This window comes from Megalobrama amblycephala, linkage group LG6, assembly GCF_018812025.1.
Source record: "Megalobrama amblycephala isolate DHTTF-2021 linkage group LG6, ASM1881202v1, whole genome shotgun sequence".
Lineage (NCBI taxonomy): Eukaryota > Metazoa > Chordata > Actinopteri > Cypriniformes > Xenocyprididae > Megalobrama > Megalobrama amblycephala.
Genome location: NC_063049.1, coordinates 28,705,108 through 28,725,353, shown reverse-complemented (window position 1 = coordinate 28,725,353; position 20,246 = coordinate 28,705,108). Strand labels below are relative to the sequence as shown.

At 35.7% G+C, this 20,246-nt stretch overlaps 2 protein-coding genes across 2 annotated transcripts in view; one reads left to right on the top strand and one right to left on the bottom strand.

Annotated features, from left to right (window-relative positions):
* hs6st3b (heparan sulfate 6-O-sulfotransferase 3b) overlaps positions 1-10,919 on the top strand; it is a 70,106-nt gene extending 59,187 nt beyond the window's left edge. Inside the window, exon 2 of the mRNA XM_048193700.1 lies at positions 9,375-10,919. Coding sequence (XP_048049657.1) covers positions 9,375-10,089 — 715 coding nt within the window. The 3' untranslated portion in view covers positions 10,090-10,919. The remainder of the gene's footprint in view (positions 1-9,374) is intronic.
* Positions 10,920-17,462: 6,543 nt separating this feature from the next.
* Positions 17,463-19,001, bottom strand: LOC125269524 (2-oxoglutarate receptor 1). Its single transcript, XM_048192412.1, has 2 exons — positions 18,745-19,001; positions 17,463-18,487 (listed from the first exon to the last, which is right to left on the bottom strand). Exons 1-2 carry the CDS (start codon positions 18,745-18,747, stop codon positions 17,483-17,485), a joined length of 1,008 nt encoding a protein of 335 aa, XP_048048369.1. The 5' UTR covers positions 18,748-19,001; the 3' UTR covers positions 17,463-17,482.
* Between the last annotated feature and the right edge of the window lie 1,245 nt (positions 19,002-20,246).

Below are 20,246 nucleotides of genomic sequence, written 5' to 3'. Positions count from 1 at the left end.
ATAAATAATAATATAAAACTCCTCTGATATTAGAGTAACAATTACAGAAGAATAAAATAAAGCATATTTTGTTACCTTTTGGAGCTTGAAAGGGCTCCGTTTGAGCAGATGTTTTATGCCATCATCACTGTCCTCATCATAGCTCATTTCCCAGTAAATTCAGCAAATAATGGACTAGTTTTATGTTTGAGGTCACGAATATGAGCCCATTCGCGATCTCAAACATATTCTCAAAACTATATACTTTTCAACATCTTCAAAATCAATATTTCTATCCCTAACAGCTTCACCACATCCATCCAGTGACAGTGACAGTCATATTTGATTGCGTTCAGTATTTGCTCTGCAGTAAATTGCTGAGCCATTTCATGTTTTTCTTATTATTTCGTTTTCTGTCTGAATGAGTCGTCACATCAGCATTGTGTACCAGACATTGCCACCTTGTGGAATAAAGGTGAATTGCACTTATTCCGTCATCTAAGATTCAATTATTGTTGTGCAGAAAAAATATACGTACACTCATACACACCTCGGGTCGTTAGCGACCCTATACAATTTTTACAAAAAATGAATACAAAAATAGGCATTCTTTTATAATTTTATGATTTTTTTCTTGTTATATTCTTTATAATGAATTGATTGAGGACTACCAAGAAGGTTGATGTCTAACTTTAAAAAATGAACAACGAGGAGGGTAGTGAATGACGTCCCGGGTCACTAAAGACTCGAGGTATGCATTTAAGGGTTAATAGATTTCAAAGACAGTCGGTTTTGTTCCTTCACAAGATTTCAGTAACAATTGTTTTTGTTCGGTTACGAGATTTCAATGACAGTCGGTTTTGTTCCTTTACAAGATTTCAGTGACTGTCGGTTTTGTTCGGTCATGAGATTGTTCCTTTACAAGTTTTCAATGACAGTCGGTTTGGTTTCTTTACTAGATTACGGTGACGGTAGGTTTTGTTCAGGTTTGAGATTTCACTGACAGTCTGTTTTCAGTGTCAGTTTTATTCCTTTTGTTTTCAATGACGGTCAGTTTTGTTTCTTTGTTCTTTTAATAGATTTCAAAGACAGTCGGTTTTGTTCCTTTAAGCCGTGCACACACTTAACGATTGTAAGGCCAATTATGAATGTAAATTGATACTTATGACTGATCGCACTCAAACGCGTCCAGTCAAAGCCAGTTGCGTTCAGTCGCCGATTACAGTCGGTGTTCAAATTCCATGTGTGAGTATATAAATCGGCTCCAGTCGAAGGAAACAATCGGTATGTGTGTTCAGTTCAGTCTTAGAATGTTTCAGCGAATCGTTAGGTGTGTCCCCGGCTTTACGAGATTTCAGTAACGGTTGTTTTTGTTCGGTTACGAGATTTTAAAGACAGTCGGTTTTGTTCCTTTACAAAATTTCAATGACAGTCGGTTTTGTTCCTTTATTAGATTACAGTGACGGTTGGTTTTGTTAAATTTTGAGATTTCAATGACAGTCTGTTTTCAGTGTCAGGTTTATTCCTTTTGATCACAATGACGGTCGGTTTTGTTTCTTTGTTCTTTTAAAAGATTTCAAAGACAGTCGGTTTTGTTTCTTTACGAGATTTCAGTGACTGTCGTTTTTGTTCGGTTACAAGATTTAAAGACAGTAAGGGGCGTTTTCCCGGACAGGGTTTAAATTAAGCCAGGATAGGCCTTTATTTAGAATAGTTAATCATGGCTTAAAAAATGGCTTTCTGAAACACAGATTAAATACGGATTACTAAAACCTGGACTATGGAGTCCTAAATTAAAATAAACTAGATTAATTTAAAACCAACTGTGCTAATCTGAATTAGCATGAGAGAGGTTGCCTAGAAAACATGGAATGAACCAAGAAAAGCTTAAAATTGCATGGAACTGAGAAGCAAATCCAAGGAAAACAATGGCAGCAGAAAAAGACTGCAATCCAAAAAACACTTTACTAAACAAGAGATAGTTCTTTTAAAGCAAGCAAAATATATCAGCTGTGAAAAAAAAAGAAATGCCTGGAAATCTGTTTGTATCTATTTAAATAGATGAATTCTAATAATCCTATGATTATTAATGCTTTTGTTTTGTCCTTTAGCAACAAACTAAACATAACTATTTACACATCATTATCAGTGTTGGCAGTCTAGAAATTATACTGGTTTGATCCAAAGCACTATCATAGTGATTGCTTCATTATATTATATTATATTATATAAAAAAAGCCAAATATTGCTAGCAGGTCCTCAACCCAAGCACAAGCTCAACACTTCACCACAACGGTAATCTCCAAAAAAATCACTAACATAACAAAAACTTTTACATAATAGAACATTAAAGAGTAAGAAGTCTCTCCATATTCTCATCTTTCTAAAAATGCATAAAATAACACTTTTTCATCATTTACTCTCCCACTTCAGCCCGGTGCAAAGCATGATGGGAAGTGAAAGTCCTGTTTGATTGGGTTACTTGACTGAAACGTTATTTCAAAATGAAAACATCAAGTGAGTTCTAGTAACCATTTCAAGTCAATTTAACATGAAGCAATCACATTTGAACCAGAAACAATGGTGTTAAATCAAAATAAACTGTTTTAATAAAGTGTACAGCACCGATTGAACAGCGAACAGCGATTTTTGCAACATTTGGCATGTTGTAAGTACTCAACTGAACAAAATATATAACACTGGCCTAGTTGTTTTTGGATATTTTACTGCAAAATTGTGCCTTTAAACCAATAAATAAAAATATCTAAGGTACTGTACATTAGCCTATATTCTAAGACATTTCCCAGTTATTCAGTAACATTTTGTGGGCAGAAATGGGTGCTTCGTGGAATGTTTGTGGGCTATGACTCAAAAACGTATCATCGAGCAGAAATAAATGAGCATGGCTCACCACAATTGCGCTTGGGCTTTTCTTGGCTGAGGTAAAGGGCCAGGCTGGAGCCGTTTGAGGCTAATATACTGTGACACTGATGGCGCTCACTATGACCTTTTTGCAGTCAGCTTGTTCTGACACCACTTCCTGCATGTGCTTGTGTCCCTGGGACAGGCTAATGAGAGAGTGTCTGCACTCCACCCACTCTGAAAGACGAGCTGGATACAGCTGCTGCCGGCAGGGTTCTAATCACACCCTACAGCCTGACACCCCTCTATACTGCATGTGTGTGTTAAACCCTACACGTCTCCCCTCCCACACAACATCATCATCGTGTAATGCTAGCTACTGATTTTCCACTGACACTGTTACAAATATTGAGAGTCACTTTTCTATGTATACTTCCTCACCAGATTCTTTGAAGTTTAAATTATTCTTACCTTGGAATTTAAAGGATTAGTTCACTTTCAAATGAAAATTATCCCAAGCTTTACTAAGAAAGTGCAAAACTCTTGCAGTTCAAAAAGCTTACGCTACGTCCTACGCCTTCCCTATTCAACTTACTGAAAAAGTGTAACTGACACGATGCCAGTTTACACTTTCTTCGTAAGTTGAATATGGAAGGCGGTCTGGTGGAGGCTGGATATTTTACTTCATAACTTGTCAAATATGGATTTTTTTTTTTTTTTTACACAAAAGCATCGCTTCGCTTCAGAAGACCTTAATCCTGGAGATCACTGCTTGACATAGACTAGTATTAAATATAGTCCCAGATTACTAGAAAACACAAACTATCTTTGTCAGAGGCACAGTTCAGTCAAAGCCCTTGAAATCTTCTGGAGTCAGAGAAGCTGAGAGAGAGGCTATGATATCTATCCCAGGCGTCTGGCATCTCTGGGGGAACATCAGAGCTACTGCCTCATTCACTATTCTTCCCAGCACAGAGGCGGTCGCCACCTGCTTCAGTCCCATTCTCCATCAGACCATGACTGTGCCTGGTTCCTCTCTCTTCATTAATGCATCGGCCTGCTGCTAATAACACTTTGGTGGCATCTGTTCCCTCACGTGTTTTTCAAACATAAGCGCAAAAGATAACAGTTGTGATCTAATTTACTGAATGTAGACCTGTGTCTGTTCTTTACAGCATCAAATACAACAATTTTAACTTTTACATTTAGATAAGGTGAACATATCAAAATTGACCCTATTTGCTTTCTTGATGCACTTTCCTGTTGAATTGTGAATGATTTGTTTTGCATGTTTTCTTAACCATTTAGTGCTATGCTAAACTATAAGCTGTTAGGTGGGTCCCAATTTGTATACTTGTTCAGTGTGTTCACACTGATAATATTTAAAAAAGAAGAGGTGTGCTTTAAATACCTGGATGATGCCCTTAATTAAAGGTGCTAAAGAGGATGTTTTGTTTTATACATTTTTGCAATATTACTTGAAACTGTCTTTGCTAACTGATAAAAGACTATTTATTAGGTGCACTGAAAGGAATAATATTAATATACATCATCTGTGCATGAGGTAGGGCCTTAACCCTTTGATGCACAAGCTATGAAAACCCCTTCTAATGCGCAACATGGGTCAAAAATGACCCGTATTCATTTCCTATGTAATTTCAATAACGGTTGAGTGTTTCTTTGCTGAATCTTTAAAAGAAATGTATTTTATCATTCACTTATTCCAGGTATTCCTTAAATACCTTGTTTTTGATTGACAAAAATCATTATGTTCATTTTTTCTTTCTTACTTTATAAACAAACACAGTTTTTGTATGTCTACATCAATTTTACACGCATGGGTCAAAAATGACTCGTATTCATTTTCTATGTTATTTCAATCATGACTGAGTGTTTCTTCGCTGAATCTTTGAAAGAAATGTATTTTATCATTTATTTATTCCAGGTATTCCTTAAATATCTTGTTTTTGATTTTAACAAATCATTGTGTTTATTTTTTCTTTCTTTTTTTTATAAACAAACACAGCTTTTGTATTTCTACATCAATTTTACACACATGGGTCAAAAATGACCAATATAGAAACCTTTGCAAATTTTCACAAGTAGGAACATATTTATTGCAGACAACTATTCATCTACCACACATTTCACCTCTCAACATGGCTGCTTTTGTATATTTGTTGGATGAAAGTCATATTATATTTCATATAATAGGCTATATATTATATTTCATAATTTGTATTTTTTGTCATAAACCAATGCCACTGGTCACCTTTTACATCTATCAGTGTTCCTGAAAAGTAACAGTTTTGAACAAGGTTTCTGTCCAACAGTGAAAATATAATAAGTGAATCGATCAACAGTGCTTTTGATTTTCTTTATCTAGAGTGTTAGCGGCTGGTCCTCAACAGAACTGAGGTGGATGATGACATCACTGTAAAAAAAAAGTTGAAAGTATACTTTGCGCACAGTCAAACACAATTTAAATGTGTATGTGCAGGTTGCACATACACAGTTACAGAAATCCGGCGGAAATTATAAAAAGTTACAAAAATCTGTATGCTGACCCTCACATATGCATACAAAAGTGAAGTATACTTTGGCCTTTAGAAAGATAACGACACAAAAAAAAAATCATTCAAAAAGAAAGGAAAAATTGAAATAAGGATTTGTTTATTGAGTAATAGATGGAATAATGAATGATAAAATTAATTTATTGTAATATATGCGATATAGAAAGTAACTCATTCAGGTCACTTTAGACCCATGTTGTATATGTCCAAAACTGTTACTTTTCAGGAACACTGACAGACTTAAAGGGTGACCAATTGCATTGATTTATGACAAAAAATTAAAAATTATGAAATATATAGCCTAATATATTAAATATAATAAGACTTACATCCATCAAATATACAAAAGCAGCCTTGTTAGGATGTGAAATGTGTGGCAGATGAACAGTTGTCTGCAGTAAATATGTTCCTACTTGCAAAAATGTGCAAATATTAAAGATGTGTGTAAAATTGATGTAGAAACTGTTTGTTTATAAAGTAAGAAAGAAAAAATAAACATAATTATTTGTAGAAAATTAAAAAACAAGATATTTAAGGAATACCTGGAATAAATGAATGATAAAATACATTTCTTTCAAAGATTCAGCAAATAAACACTCAGTCATGACTGAAATACCATAGGAAATGAATACGAGTCATTTTTGACCCATGTGTGTAAAATTGATGTAGACAAACAAAAACTGTGTTTGTTTATAAAGTAAGAAAGAAAAAATGAACATAATGATTTTTTACAATCAAAAACAAGATATTTAAGGAATACCTGGAATAAATGAATGATAAAATACATTTCTTTTAAAGATTCAGCAAAGAAACACTCAACCGTTATTGAAATTACATAGGAAATGAATACGGGTCATTTTTGACCCATGTTGTGCATTAGAAGGGTAGCGATACAAAAATGATTTTTATTAAAAAAGTAAGAAAGAAAAAATGAAAATGAGGATTTGTGATGATCAAAAACAAGTTAATTGAGGAATACCTGGAATACTGAATGATGAAATTAATTTCTTGCAAAGATATAGAAAATAAAAACTCAGCCGGGTCATTTTTGACCCATGTTGTGCATCAAAGGGTTAAAAACATCAGCCAATCAGATTGGCCCTCTGGCTTGTCAATCACTGCCATGACGTTCCTTGTGAGAGACGAGCGCGGCTGTGCGCTCCAGTAACTTTCCACACTCTACAGGCGCCGCATGCAATTTTTTTGTCAGGAGACAGGAGTAACAACTGCAGATTATGAGTTACCTGCGGTGAGTCCGACATAATGAATCCACTAACACGACACAGCGAATGCCGGTGGTAAACACTCGTGTTCCAATACGAGTGTTACGAGTTTTGGGAGGCGTTCCCTCAAAATGAGCTGTGAAGGAGGGGGGTTGTTCTTACTCATGCGCTCATTTCAAAAACTCACTAACAGTCTTTGGTTTCTCAGTCGACGAAAAGATCCTCTTTAGCACCTTTAACCGAAAAACAAAGCGTGGAATGTCAAAGACTTCATGCACTCAGCTGTTGCAACTTTAATTACGTAATGGAGGGGGAGGGTCTATCAGACTGCGATGCTGAATGACAAAATAACCATATAAAATTCATACACTGTGCATAAGTACACAACCTAACTGAAAACACTATGCTTTAACCATTTTTACCTTCCATAAAATTTTGACTTAGATTACGTACTGTTTTTCATTCTTGAGTCATTTATTCAATATATCACTATTTAATCTACAAATGTCCTCCATGCTGCACTGCTGAGGACAAATTAATTGAGACATGTTTAATTTTATTTCACCCTTCTGTGGCTGTCCTCTGGCTTACAAGGATTGAGAAGATGGACTTTCTCTGTAAGAGACGCAGTGATGTGTGTTAAAAGAATATGTTCTATTTTGCAGCCGCTCTGTGCTGAAAGTGCTATTGGATTACATTGTGTGGCTGAAATGTTGAGGTTAGATGACAGGTCGATAAGGTTCATCATGGTTATCACAGATTTTCATAAAAAAGAATAATACATAAAGCACTGCAGAATAGAGCTGTTTGTTCATTATGTTAATTTGCTTTCTGGAAAGGCCAATTATTCATGAGTACCCTCTGGAATTTCCTATGGGCTTTAAAATAGTTTTTTACTCATTACTGGTTTGGTTTTCACTTATATGAGTAAAATAAAGTATGTGGCATACAGTATTTGAAGGACAGTACTTTTGTTCTACAACATAAAATACTAATTATATTGCTAGCAAGTTGCTAAAAGAACGTGAACTACCTCAAGGATCCAAGCGTACATGCCTGACAAATTGTAGTTTAGCAATGTATTAATTAAATGTTTTTACGTTACATTTAGTGATTTAGCAGACACATTTGACCTTGTTTAAGTCCCACTCTTAAAACTGTTTTCAGTTTACCAGTAAAATAAGACGTGTGGTTAAAGGTGCTCTAAGTGATCCTGGGTGGATGTAACTTCCTGTTGACGTTTGAAGTGTTGTCAGACAAAACAGAGGCTAGCTAGACCCTCCCTCCTCCTCCCCCTCCCCTCTGTGCTTCCTGAAACAGTCATGAACGCGCATTTAAAATCATTCATGTCGGTTATTGGCTGGAGCATGTTTATTATGTTTTGTGGTCCAGGCTGCACCAGTATGTTTTAATTGCCATTTTCGGAGCTTGTGGCGACTACAGAGACCGTGTTTTTTTACAGTGTGTTCAGGGGACAGGCAGCTAGCGAATAGTGAGGAGATGTTTGCTGTATGTGACAAAAAATGTTTTGGCCTAAAAACATGTGAAATCACTTAGAGCACCTTTAACGTTACTCAGAGACGTTCATGTTTTGTTCTATAATATAAAATACAAATTTGCTTTAACATGCATTTGGGAATGCAACATGCACGAACCTTCCTATACTTGTAATGAGAAGTGCTTATCAATAAAAGAGAAGCTTTAAGAGCTCCCTGTGGGGGTAACAGTGCTAACCTGTGGTTAAAGGGATAGTTAACCCAAAAATGAAAATTCTGTTATTAATTACTCTCCCTCATGTCGTTCCACCCCCGTAAGACCTTCGTTCATCTTTAGAACACAAATAGATATTTTAACAAAAAGATATGTTTGTTAAAATCCAATGGCTCAGTGAGACTTCCATTGCCAGCAATATAATTAAAGGTCCCGTTTTTCGTGGTTTTTTGAAGCTTTGATTGTGTTTATAGTTTGCAATATAACATGTGTTCATGTTTCGCGTGTAAAAAAACACAGTATTTTTCACATAATTTACTTATCTGTATACCGCTGTTTCCACTGTCATAAAAAGGGGCTGATGACTTCCTTGTTCTATGAAGTCCCTCCTTCAGAAATACGTAACGAGTTCTGATTGTGCCAGCGGTTCCTGTGTTGTGATTCGACAGCAGTTTAGCGCATCTTGCCCAGAAAGGTCACGCCTCTTACCATAACGTGGAGATGCACGCGCTCAGTGTTATTGTAAACATGTCTTTAATTTTACCCTGTCAATTTGAGCCGAAATCAGACCCGGTGATTGGACTGCGGGATGAAAATAACAGCGTTTCGACGACATGGCGACAAACACACTCTACAAACGCAACTCTTGCTCTTCTCCGTGGGAGCGCAACAAGACCACGCCCCCTTTTTTGTGTATTCCTGTGGGCGGAGGTTAGTCAAAAAACTGTTTTAGTGACGTCATTAAAGAAGGAAGTAGAGGGATGTAGTCCAAACTGGCCGTTCGATGTAGGCGACTTCTGTTAAATAAAATATCTCGCTTGGCATTGAACTTTGAGCTTTAAAATTTTACAGATTTTATTTATACTCTAACAACAACATTACACAGTAACTAAAGTTTGAAACATGGGATCACGAAGAACGGGACCTTTAACGCCTTTTTCTACAACAGGAATTACAAACTAAAAGTTAAAGAGAAAATTAAATAAAAGATAACTTTATTGAAGTAACGTTGTGATTATCATTCCAGGAACTTCTACTATATCACCATGCTGCGAGACCCTGTGTCACGTTACCTGAGCGAATGGAAGCACGTTCAGCGTGGTGCCACCTGGAAGACTTCCCTTCACATGTGTGACGGCCGCTCTCCCACACAGGACGAGCTGCCCACCTGCTATAACGGAGACGACTGGTCGGGGGTCACTCTAAACGAGTTCATGGACTGCCCTTCAAACCTGGCCAACAACCGGCAGGTGCGCATGCTGGCCGATCTCAGCTTGGTGGGCTGCTACAACCTCTCCACCATGAACGAGAGTGAACGGAACCCCATTCTCTTGGCCAGCGCCAAGAGTAACTTGAAGAACATGGCTTTCTACGGCCTGACGGAGTTCCAGCGCAAGACGCAGTACCTGTTCGAGCGCACTTTCCGTCTGCGGTTCATTTCAGCCTTTACGCAGATCAACAGCACGCGTGCCGCCAATGTGGAGCTGCGCGACGACATGCGCAACCGCATAGAGCAACTGAATTTCCTGGATATGCAGTTGTACGAGTTTGCCAAGGACCTCTTCCTGCAGAGATACCAGTTCATCCGCCAGCGTGAGCGGCAGGAGGAGAGATTGAAGAGGCGGGAAGAGAGACGCTGGCTCAGGGAGCGCCGAGTCAACCAGAGCAGACAGCCCAGTGTGGAAAACCAACCTCAGGTCACCACGACTGAGGACTATGTCAGCCAAGTGGTCCGTTGGTGATACCTTTTGGAAACAAGCACTAGAACATAGAGAACATAACAGGCCACCTGTGGAAGAATAGATCACATTTTGGACTTTTTCAGTTTAGCACTCTAATGAGTTTCTTTTGTCTTGAAGGCTGTTGCACTGGGAAAAAAAAATCATTGCCTTGAGCAGTATTTTTGTCTTGTTTTCCAGTAAATATTATCTAAAGAAAATGACATGAGAAGCAAAAATGCGTAAGATATTTATCATTTTTTTTTAAAGAATACATTTAGAATTACTCCAATTTTCTAGTTTTAAGCATAAAATCAAACAGAATTTACTGATAATTTATTATTATTATTACTGTAGCTATAACCATTAATAGACAAAGTAATAATAAATTGAAAATAAATTCCAACACAGAGCTTCAACAACCATAATGAAATGACCCTTCACAACAGCTAATTCTTTACAATGAACTCTGCTAGAGAGCAACATATGGCACCTTACTCACCTGCTGAGTACTAAAAACACCGTCTCTGCGTCGCTTTTACAACATTTCAAATCCCTCAGTTCTTGCCATCGCCGAAAAGCCAAGCCAATGTTTGTTCTCGTTTTATTACAAGCTCTGTTGTGTTCTTTTTTGCCACCAGACTTTCCTCTATTCTGCATTTTTTAAAACGGGTGATTCGCGTCTCGAACGCCCCCAGGTGGTTCGTCCCAGTATAGCTCATAAACCCTGCCCTCTCCATGTAATTTAATAGGACGTGAGACAAACTAAACAATTAAATAGAGTGCCTCAGGGATGACGCATTTTTGTAGGCAAAACCCGGAAGCGAGTTAGCATTTTAGGGCTTCCGGTTCCAACACCGTAAAGTCTATGGGTTTTTTGAATGGGTTTTTGCTAAATCGCCTGAAATAAGGTCTGTGGTTAACAAAGCCTCTAAATATTTTCACGTTTTGATCTATGACATTAATCACACCAGTTATAACCCGCTTGTGATTTTTTAAACCTTTACTGTGTCTTAAAAACGGCGGTTGCTAACAAATTGCTAAAAGGGACTATACTTCCTTTGGCGGGGACTTTAGACGTCATCATAACAAACAGGACATTTGGACAGCATTTCTCATGAAAAAGTGGATAAGTATTCATACACATCACAGATCATAATCAGCGAGCATGTTTTTAAATAACGTTGTTTTTAAAATACAGTTTGAGGAAGCTTGGTGGTGACGACGTTGATCCGCGACCATGGTGTGCTGTAGTCCGTTTATAGCCTACTGTTAGCCTTTTATATCTGACCACTTTATTTAGGCTTCAAAATGTATTTATGTTGTTTTAACTTGTAAAGATTATCTTGATAGACAAAACGTGTAAGTGTCATAACCCTTTGTTAAACACAGAGCTTATTTTCTGCGATTTTCCAAAAGTCTATGGGAAAAATGCATAGGCTTTCAACCGAGGGAACCCATGCGCCGCTAACTTCCGGGTTGGCGTACAAAAATAGAGTGCCTCATCCCTGAGGCACTCTATTACACTTCAAATAATTTTTTTCCAAACTTTTTTTTTTTAAATGAGTTTGGTTTTACTTATTTAATGCTATAAAAATGGGGGTGTGACATCATGATTGATAGCTGTGATTGACAGCTTCTCTGAGCAAAGTAGTCACTGCGGCACCAACAGACTTTTTGGGGGGAATTTTCGGGAGGAGTTTGAAGCTTTAACTTTAATATCTACATTTCTGTTTATTTCACACCGACATAATGAGTTCTTCTGCGAGAGTGTGGGCGGGGCCTTGATAGCGCGCGGCTGCACTTCATGCTCACTACTGCATTCACTACTACAGGTCCCGAATCAGCACAAGATGTCAGCGCCATATTGGAACATTGGCGGCTTTACTTTTAAGAGACTGGAAGTGCGTCGTTCATATTTTTTTACAGTCTATGGCGCGGACGAGTGATGTTTATACGCAATTTAGCATGAAAACCATCCCATCAAGTCTAAAATATAAACACTTATAAGAGGCTTATAACACTTATAGTAAATCAGGGTGACAAAAACTCGTTTTGGAAAGAAGTACTGATGTTGTAATTTTGTAACATTACAAATGTGTTTGCTCTCACATTTGATCAATTTATTGCCTACTAAAAAAAAAAAAAGTTAATTAAAAATCTTACTTTCCCCAAACTTTTCAACAGTAGTGTATATTCTCTGAAAATCTTAACATATTATTCAATTTAGTTTTGTTTGATAAAATTCAACTTAATGTCATAAAAGTGACAAAAATACTGACCGAGAAAATTGATTTTTTTTGTTTGTTTTTACAGTGTGTTTTCTTAAGATTTCTGCTGATTCTTTTGAAATTTGAGGGTGCAATGTAAATAGACTGCAATCCAAAAGCTGAAAAAGGTGGATCTTTGTTCACTCGCCAAGCAACATATTTGTGAAGGAACAAACACTACACCACAGAGTTATATAAAGGTACAACACTGGCAATGTGAGGGGTGTACACTCAAGCTGTGTTCTTGCATTCAAAAACAGCTAGAGAGAGTGAATGAAAAAAAAAAAAAAATGCTGACAAGTTTTTAATGCCCAGGCCTGTTGCCAGTAGAGATTTTCAGAAGACACTCTCTCTGAGCTCTCTCTCTTTTTTGTTTTTTAAAGAAGCAAACTTACAGCATGGAGATCGTCTGTACTGAGAATCTGTAGTCTCTGGTAATTTCTCAATGATACGTTGTACAATTCAGGGTTAGCAGACGCCACCACAACAAGAGCCTCATCTGCGACATACAGTAATAGCAGAGAAATGTTGCAGTTACTACTGTAAACGGTGTAAGAAATTTAAAATGTTTTTTCTTGATTGTTTTCTTTTTTGTCGAATATGATTTTTTTGGAGAATGAGTTGCACAACTAATTTTTTTATACCAAAAAAAAAAAAAAAAAAAAGACGATGAGAACAGTGTTCTTCATGTTTTACAAATGCAAATAAAAGTTTAAGCAAAACAAAACAAAACAAAACAAAATAAACAGACATCCATCCTGTTCACTAAGCCATAACTGTAAAAAGGGGACTTCAGGTTAATGAATTGTTTTAAAATTCTTTTTGACATTGAGATTGTGTGTTAAAAATGTAAATTAACTCATGGCATGAGAGGGTTTGCAAATAATGAACAGATGGAATGTGAAAACACATCACGTTTGTACGCCCCCTAAAGGTGGAAGAAAATTCACATCACAAAAAAAAAAGTCATAAGATTGCTCCCAGTTATGATGGTTATAAGCTTTCATTTGACTTGGAATGGAGCAGTATAAAGACTTTGGGAATGGTTGTACACAAGATATATCCAGTATGGAGCTACATTATGCATCAAAAGAGTTTTTAGGAAGACTATGAATGGGTCAGTATTTGTGTATCCAGTGCTGTTTCACACATTTCTGTAATCCTCATTAAAACTTTTACTGTCTGGGAGAATATTTCTGAAGCCAGAACTTCCAAGTCACATGGAATGAAACGCTTGTGGTCTTTAAATCCTTGAACCACCGGCGGTAAACAGAAAAGAAAAAAGAGAAGCCCTTTTCTGGTCTGTGCTTTGTAGCATCTTTTAAAAACTACATCCACAGATCCTGTGTGCAAATGAATAAAAGATGTAAACACATGCAAATTTTTGATTTTTACATAAAGGCAAATAAATTGTCTGTATTGCTCATTGTGGTTATGGAGAACATGGGAATGCTACATTTACAGATCAAAGTTTTGGAATGCAGTATCAGAAATATATGATTTTAGACCAAAAAGTCTATAGAAGTTTAATGTTTTGTTTTCTTTGTATATGTTGCTCCATATGTTTGAACTTGAATCTGTGCTGCTATTTGTGTGTTTTTTTTAGTTTTTTTTAAAAAATTATTATTACTTTAGCCTTTATTGTGTAGCCAAAAGAGGTTTGTGTACCAGTGCAAGTTTGTGTGTATCTGTGTGTGTGTGCGTGTGTGTGTTCTGAAATATCAGTGTTGCAATGTATTTTAATTGCTTTGTTCACTTAAGTGCAATATGATATTAAAAAATAACTCATTATGGTAAATGAAGATCTTAGTACATGTTTTGGTTTGTTTGATAAATATTAATTTAGCCTTAATATTATTAATTTTATTAATATTCACATAAAGTATTATTTAAAAAAAATACCACAGACACACAGAGGAAAATTGTTAGCTTTATTAGATGAAGATTTCTTTAAAAAAAAAAAAAAAAAAGATGCTCAAATATATATTTCTCTAAAATGCATAATTATATTGACCCAGGGTTGAGACTATAAGCTTGTTCATTTCACATGATGTTTTAGTTCTGTTCAAAGGTCTGGCATTTGTTTGCAGGTGCCGTTTGGTTTGATATTTCGTATCTTGTATATGTATTTTACAGAAAGGGAAAAATCTCAAAGGTGCCATAGTCTTTCTCTTTGTGATTCAACCACTAGAGGGCAGAGAAGCTCTACCAATGTTATAATGTTACCCATTGTTTATATATACAATGTCAAGAATACCATGTGTAAACCCTTTAAAAATGCATTTCTGCATTTATTAAAAATAAAATGTGGTTTGATCTTAATTTAACTCTGACTAAACTAAAAACACGCAAACAATTGTACTTTTCGCATTTTTATTGACTAGTTTTTTTCATTGGGTGACAAATTTGATTTTAGTTTTTTCTAAATTTAAATAGGCAACTGAGAAACATTACTAAGAGCACCTTTAAAAGAAAGAGTTGGAGTGACCTGCTAGAAAAGGGTCATGATTTTTCACCTGCACTAGGAAATGACACATTTCATGTAATTTGGCAGGATAAAAAGATGTCAGATTATTAGACAAAGACTGATTCATCCACCGGTCACCTGAAAACCATTTTTCTTCTCAGGATCTGCAGTGACATATCCTGAGTGTCAAAGTGTTTGACAGAAATGGTGTCATCCAATTGTTAGGTAACTGTCAGAAATACCATTTCCAGAACAGTTGAAAGTAGTGCTCCTTTAGAGTCTGAACTCAGACATTTAGAATTCTGATCTGCACACTAGTTGTTCTTTTACAGTATGATGTCTTCTGTCTGTGTTCTGATGGTGTATTTGGCAGTGGGGCAATTCAAAATAAGCTCATTTAATAGATGGTACTGACAGTCCTTACAAACATCACAATGGAGCAACACAACTGAAGAACAGAGAACAATTTTCATTGTTGATTCCTGAAAAATGACTGAATGTTATAGGCTGCTTACAGTTCCTTATTGCAATGTTATAGCCATCTCATGCCTACTGAAGTACTTATGGGATTCAGATAGCTTCCCATAAATACCATTGTGTTTCCTCGTCTGTGAAGATTATTAATCATTCTGGTAATCAAAGGATGTCTTGTTTTGTGTGGCCACTCATCCGTGGGGTGGCGATTTCCCAGCAAGAGTGGATGAAGTCTCATGGATGAGTGGAGAAACTTGTTTACTTAATAGAAAAGCATCTGAGCCAAATGACCCACATTCATTTCTGGATTGTTTCAAGTTAAAAAATATCTATATATAGTATTATAGGACACATATTTTTTGTCCTTTGTATGTAATGTTTTTTTTTTTTTTTTTTTTTGAGTTTTCACCTTATCAACAATAAAAATACAAAGGTTTACATTTGAATATTTTTTTTTTTGAATACATGTTATTAATTGTTTGACAGTAATATACGGTATACAGTATATATGTTCATTTAAACATTTCTTAATATTTACAGAACAAAATACACAAAGCTGCTGTAATACAGTTAAAATACTATTACACACTATTTTACATTTTGTACAAGTCTATGTAATATGATAACAGTATATTAATATACATATACAGTACAGTCCAAAAGTTTGGAACCACTAAGATTTTTAATGTTTTTAAAAGAAGTTTCGTCTGCTCACCAAGGCTACATTTATTTAATTAAAAATACAGTAAAAACAGTAATATTGTGAAATATTATTACAATTTAAAATAACTGTTTTCTATTTGAATATATTTCACAAAGTAATTTATTCCTGTGATGGCAAAGCTGAATTTTCAGCATCATTACTCCAGTCTTCAGTGTCACATGATCCTTCAGAAATCATTCTAATATGCTGATCTGCTGCTCAAGAAACATTTAATGTGTACAGTTGTACAAAATATTTGTGTACAATATTTTTTTTTTCAGGATTATTTGATGAATAGAAAGTTCAAAAGAACAGTGTTTATCTGAAATCTAATCTTTTGTAACATTATAAATGTCTCTACTGTCACTTTTGATTGATTTAATGCATCCTTGCTGAATAAAAGTATTCATTTCTTTAATTTCTTTTCAAAAAAATAAAAATAAAAATTCTTACTGACCCCAAACTTTTGAACGGTAGTGTATAATGCTACAGAAGCTTTGTATTTCAGATAAATGCTGTTCTTTTGAAATTTCTATTCATCAAGGAATCCTGAAAAAAAAAGTACACAACTGTTTTCAACATTGAAAATAATCATAAATGTTTATTGAGCAGCAAATCAGCATATTAAAATGATTTCTGAAGGATCATGTGACACTGAAGACTGGAGTAACGATGCTGAAAATTCAGCTTTGCATCACAGGAATAAATTACTTTGTCAAATATATTTAAATAGTACACAGTTATTTTAAATTGTAATAATATTTCACAATATTACTGTTTTTTACTGTATTTTTAATTAAATAAATGTAGCCTTGGTGAGCAGACGAAACTTCTTTAAAAACATTAAAAATCTTAGTGGTTCTAAACTTTTGGACTGTACTGTATATACCAGTTCTGGGTCAGTAAAATTAAAAAAAAAAAAAAAAAAAAAAAAAATAGCAAGGACGAATTAACTTGATCAAAAGTGACAGAAAAAACATTTATGTTGCAATTTTTTAAAATGTTTTGAACAGTCTATTTTTCAAAGAATCTTGAAAAAATGTATGATTTTAACAAAAAAATATTAAGCAGCACAACTGTTTTCAATATTAATAATAAAAAGAAATGTTTCTTATCCAAATCAGCATATTAGAATGATTTCTAAGAAACATGTGACACTAGATGTATTGGAAAGTACAGCTTTACCATCACAGGAACATAATACATTTTAAAATATATTCAGTTATTTTAGATTGTAATAATATTTCACATTATTTTTCACTATTTTATTTTATCAAATAAATGGCACCTTGTTGACCATAAGAGACTACTTTTGGTACAAAAACATTAAAAAACTATCACTGATTTAAAACTTTTGAAACGTAGTGTGTTTGTGTGTGTGTGTGTATATATATATATATATATATATATATATATATATATATATATATATATATATATAATATATATATACACAAACACACCTAATATATATTATATACACACACATATTGACACAATGTATTAGATCCTCAAGAGGTCTGTCTTTGACGAATTGTTTGGTGTGTGGATCACAGATATGGTGCTGCTCGTACGTTCCCTCCTGTGTACAAAGCTCCAGAAAGCCTGTTGAAACTTATCTCCAGCCAGCGTATAAAGCGCTAGGTTGAAGAAGGTGTTGAGGCCCGCCAGGGGTCGTGACAAGATGTAGGCTGCATGGATGCCTGTCTTCTGCATGCACGGCACACCAGCGCTGCGCAGGCTATCCACCCTCAGTACACGCATGATATGAAATGGCAAGAAGCACACCACAAACACCACCAGAGTCAAAATGGAAAGCATGCGAACTCGAGAACGACTCGGCCTGTTTCTGGATATGCTGCTCCTCAGAGCACCTGCAATGTGAGTGTAGCTCCAGCACACCACCAGCAATGGCAACACATATCCAAACACGGTGAGTATCCAGCCGTACCACCACACCACCAGTGGATCATTACTGGCGAAGTCAACGCATTGCGTCATGTTGTCCTTTTGCAGTAAAGTAATCATCCCCAGCATTGGGCCGATCTCCACGAGCGAAACGGTCCAGACGGTCAGACAAGCCAAGATGCCCCATCTTTTCCTCCGGATCTCAGCAGCCTTCAGTGGATGCACCACTGCGACGTAACGGAAGATGCTGAGGCAGGTGAGGAAGAGGATGCTGCCGTAGAGGTTGTAGTAGAAGCAGAAGCGAATGAAACGACACATGAACTCCCCCAAGGTCCAATTTTTGGTAATGTAAAATTGGACCAGCATAGGTAAACTCAAAGCATACAGCAGATCAGCTACTGCCAAGTTCACCATTATAATGCTGCTGCTCTTCCAGGGTCGGAGCTTTGCCAGGTAAATGATGACTGCCAGGAAGTTTCCCACAAATCCAACTACAGAAATGATGCCATACATCACAGGCAGATAATAACTTTTTATGTATTCATCAATGGGAGGACAGTCAGTTGAATTCATTTCCAGGCCTGCCAATATTTTCTGTTGCTTCTCAAAAACAAATACACAGAAGTGACCGTTTTAGATGATCTTGTATATTAAATGTATGAATCATCTTTTGAATTGATTTGCCAAAAAGATTTGTTCAACTTATTCATCATCGAAGAAGTCGAATGGCATTTTGCTTGTTACGAAAGAGTCATTGAATCATTTACACAGTTGATTCACATGACAAACTAGACAACATGTTTCTTCATGAACGAGATGTATCAACATAAAAGCATTTTACATTAATATTCACTCACCATGATGAAGGTTTGTTGATCCCTCACTTTCTCCTCGGGTTAGTGTTCAATACTCAACGCGGTACCATGAATCCACAGTCACCAGCAGACATTCATTGATATGTGGTTGTCTATCAAGCGTCATCTGTGTTTTGGTAGTGTCTGGCTTCACTCCCTAGAAACAAATGCATGAGTCACCATGTCCACTACAGAAGTGAGCATTATCCCTTGAGTTACTATTTAACATTTCCTGTAACTTCCTAAACACACACATTTCCTGAAACATTTTATGAGAAACTTCTTTATAGCACGCAATATACTGGAGTAAGGTCTATGAGATTAATCATTTCATAAAAGTTCTCATATGCAGTCCCACCTGCATGTCTTGTCCAGTGAACAAATATGTGCAGTGCTTGTTTGAAAATAATTATTTTTGCATAAGTTTGTCCAGTGACATAAATCTGATATCAAAAGTCACAAGTTCAGATCAGAGATGACTCTGCAGCTAACAGTTTCTGTTTGCAGCTAGCAGTATTTTTGTTTATGAAAGTGAATAACAAAGTAAGACACATTCTGTAAGTAGGCCTATAAGTATTGATAAAGAACCATTATATTATGTTTCATTGAACCAGGAAGTTTCTGAACACACCTTATGGTATGAGGAAACAGCAGGACCAAGAAACAACCATAAGGTCTTCATCTTCTTTATTGCCTGTGAAATATGTGTTCAGTATTCAACCGAAGGTTCTCCCTCAGGGTCCCTCTTGTTGTCTCATTTGTATTGAGATTGCACAACCACAACACATAAAATATCTACTGACTTCTATGACATTTGAATTATGGATAAAACTAAGTTAGACACAAGGCCCTCTAAAATGATTACAATGGAGAGTAATTGGCTTGTTTGTGCTTTGATTTTATAATGCTTACTAAGGCTGCATTTATTTGATCAAAGTGTAAAAACTGAGATGCATTTTTCCCATGATCCTTTGCTAAATAGAAAGATTTAAAGAACAGCTTTTATTTTAAACAGAAATCTTTTTGTGAGATTATAAATGTCTTTACTCTCATTTTTAATAAATCCCACACATCCTTGCTGAATAAAAATAATAGGTAACACTTTATTTTACAGTGCCATAGTTACATTGTTATTACTCAAAAAAGTACTGAGTACTATTAATTAACTACATTTACTTACTATAAAGTTACAGTTTGGGTTTGGTTTAGGGTTAGTTACTTGTAGCTATGCATAATTTACTGTTATTACTACAGTAAGTAGTAACGTGTAACTACGGCACTGTAAAATGAAGTGTTACCCAATAATATTTTAGAATCTCTTTCAAAAAGCCAAAATTATTTAAAAAAGAAAGGCAAAGTAAACCCTCTGTAAAAGTAATGTAGCCATAATAAGATCTCATTTAGGCCTACCATTTATTTCATCCCTCAATTTATAATGCATACATTTCCATTAGATGATAATACTAAACACATATTGCTCAAAAACCAAAAAACAAAGAGACTAT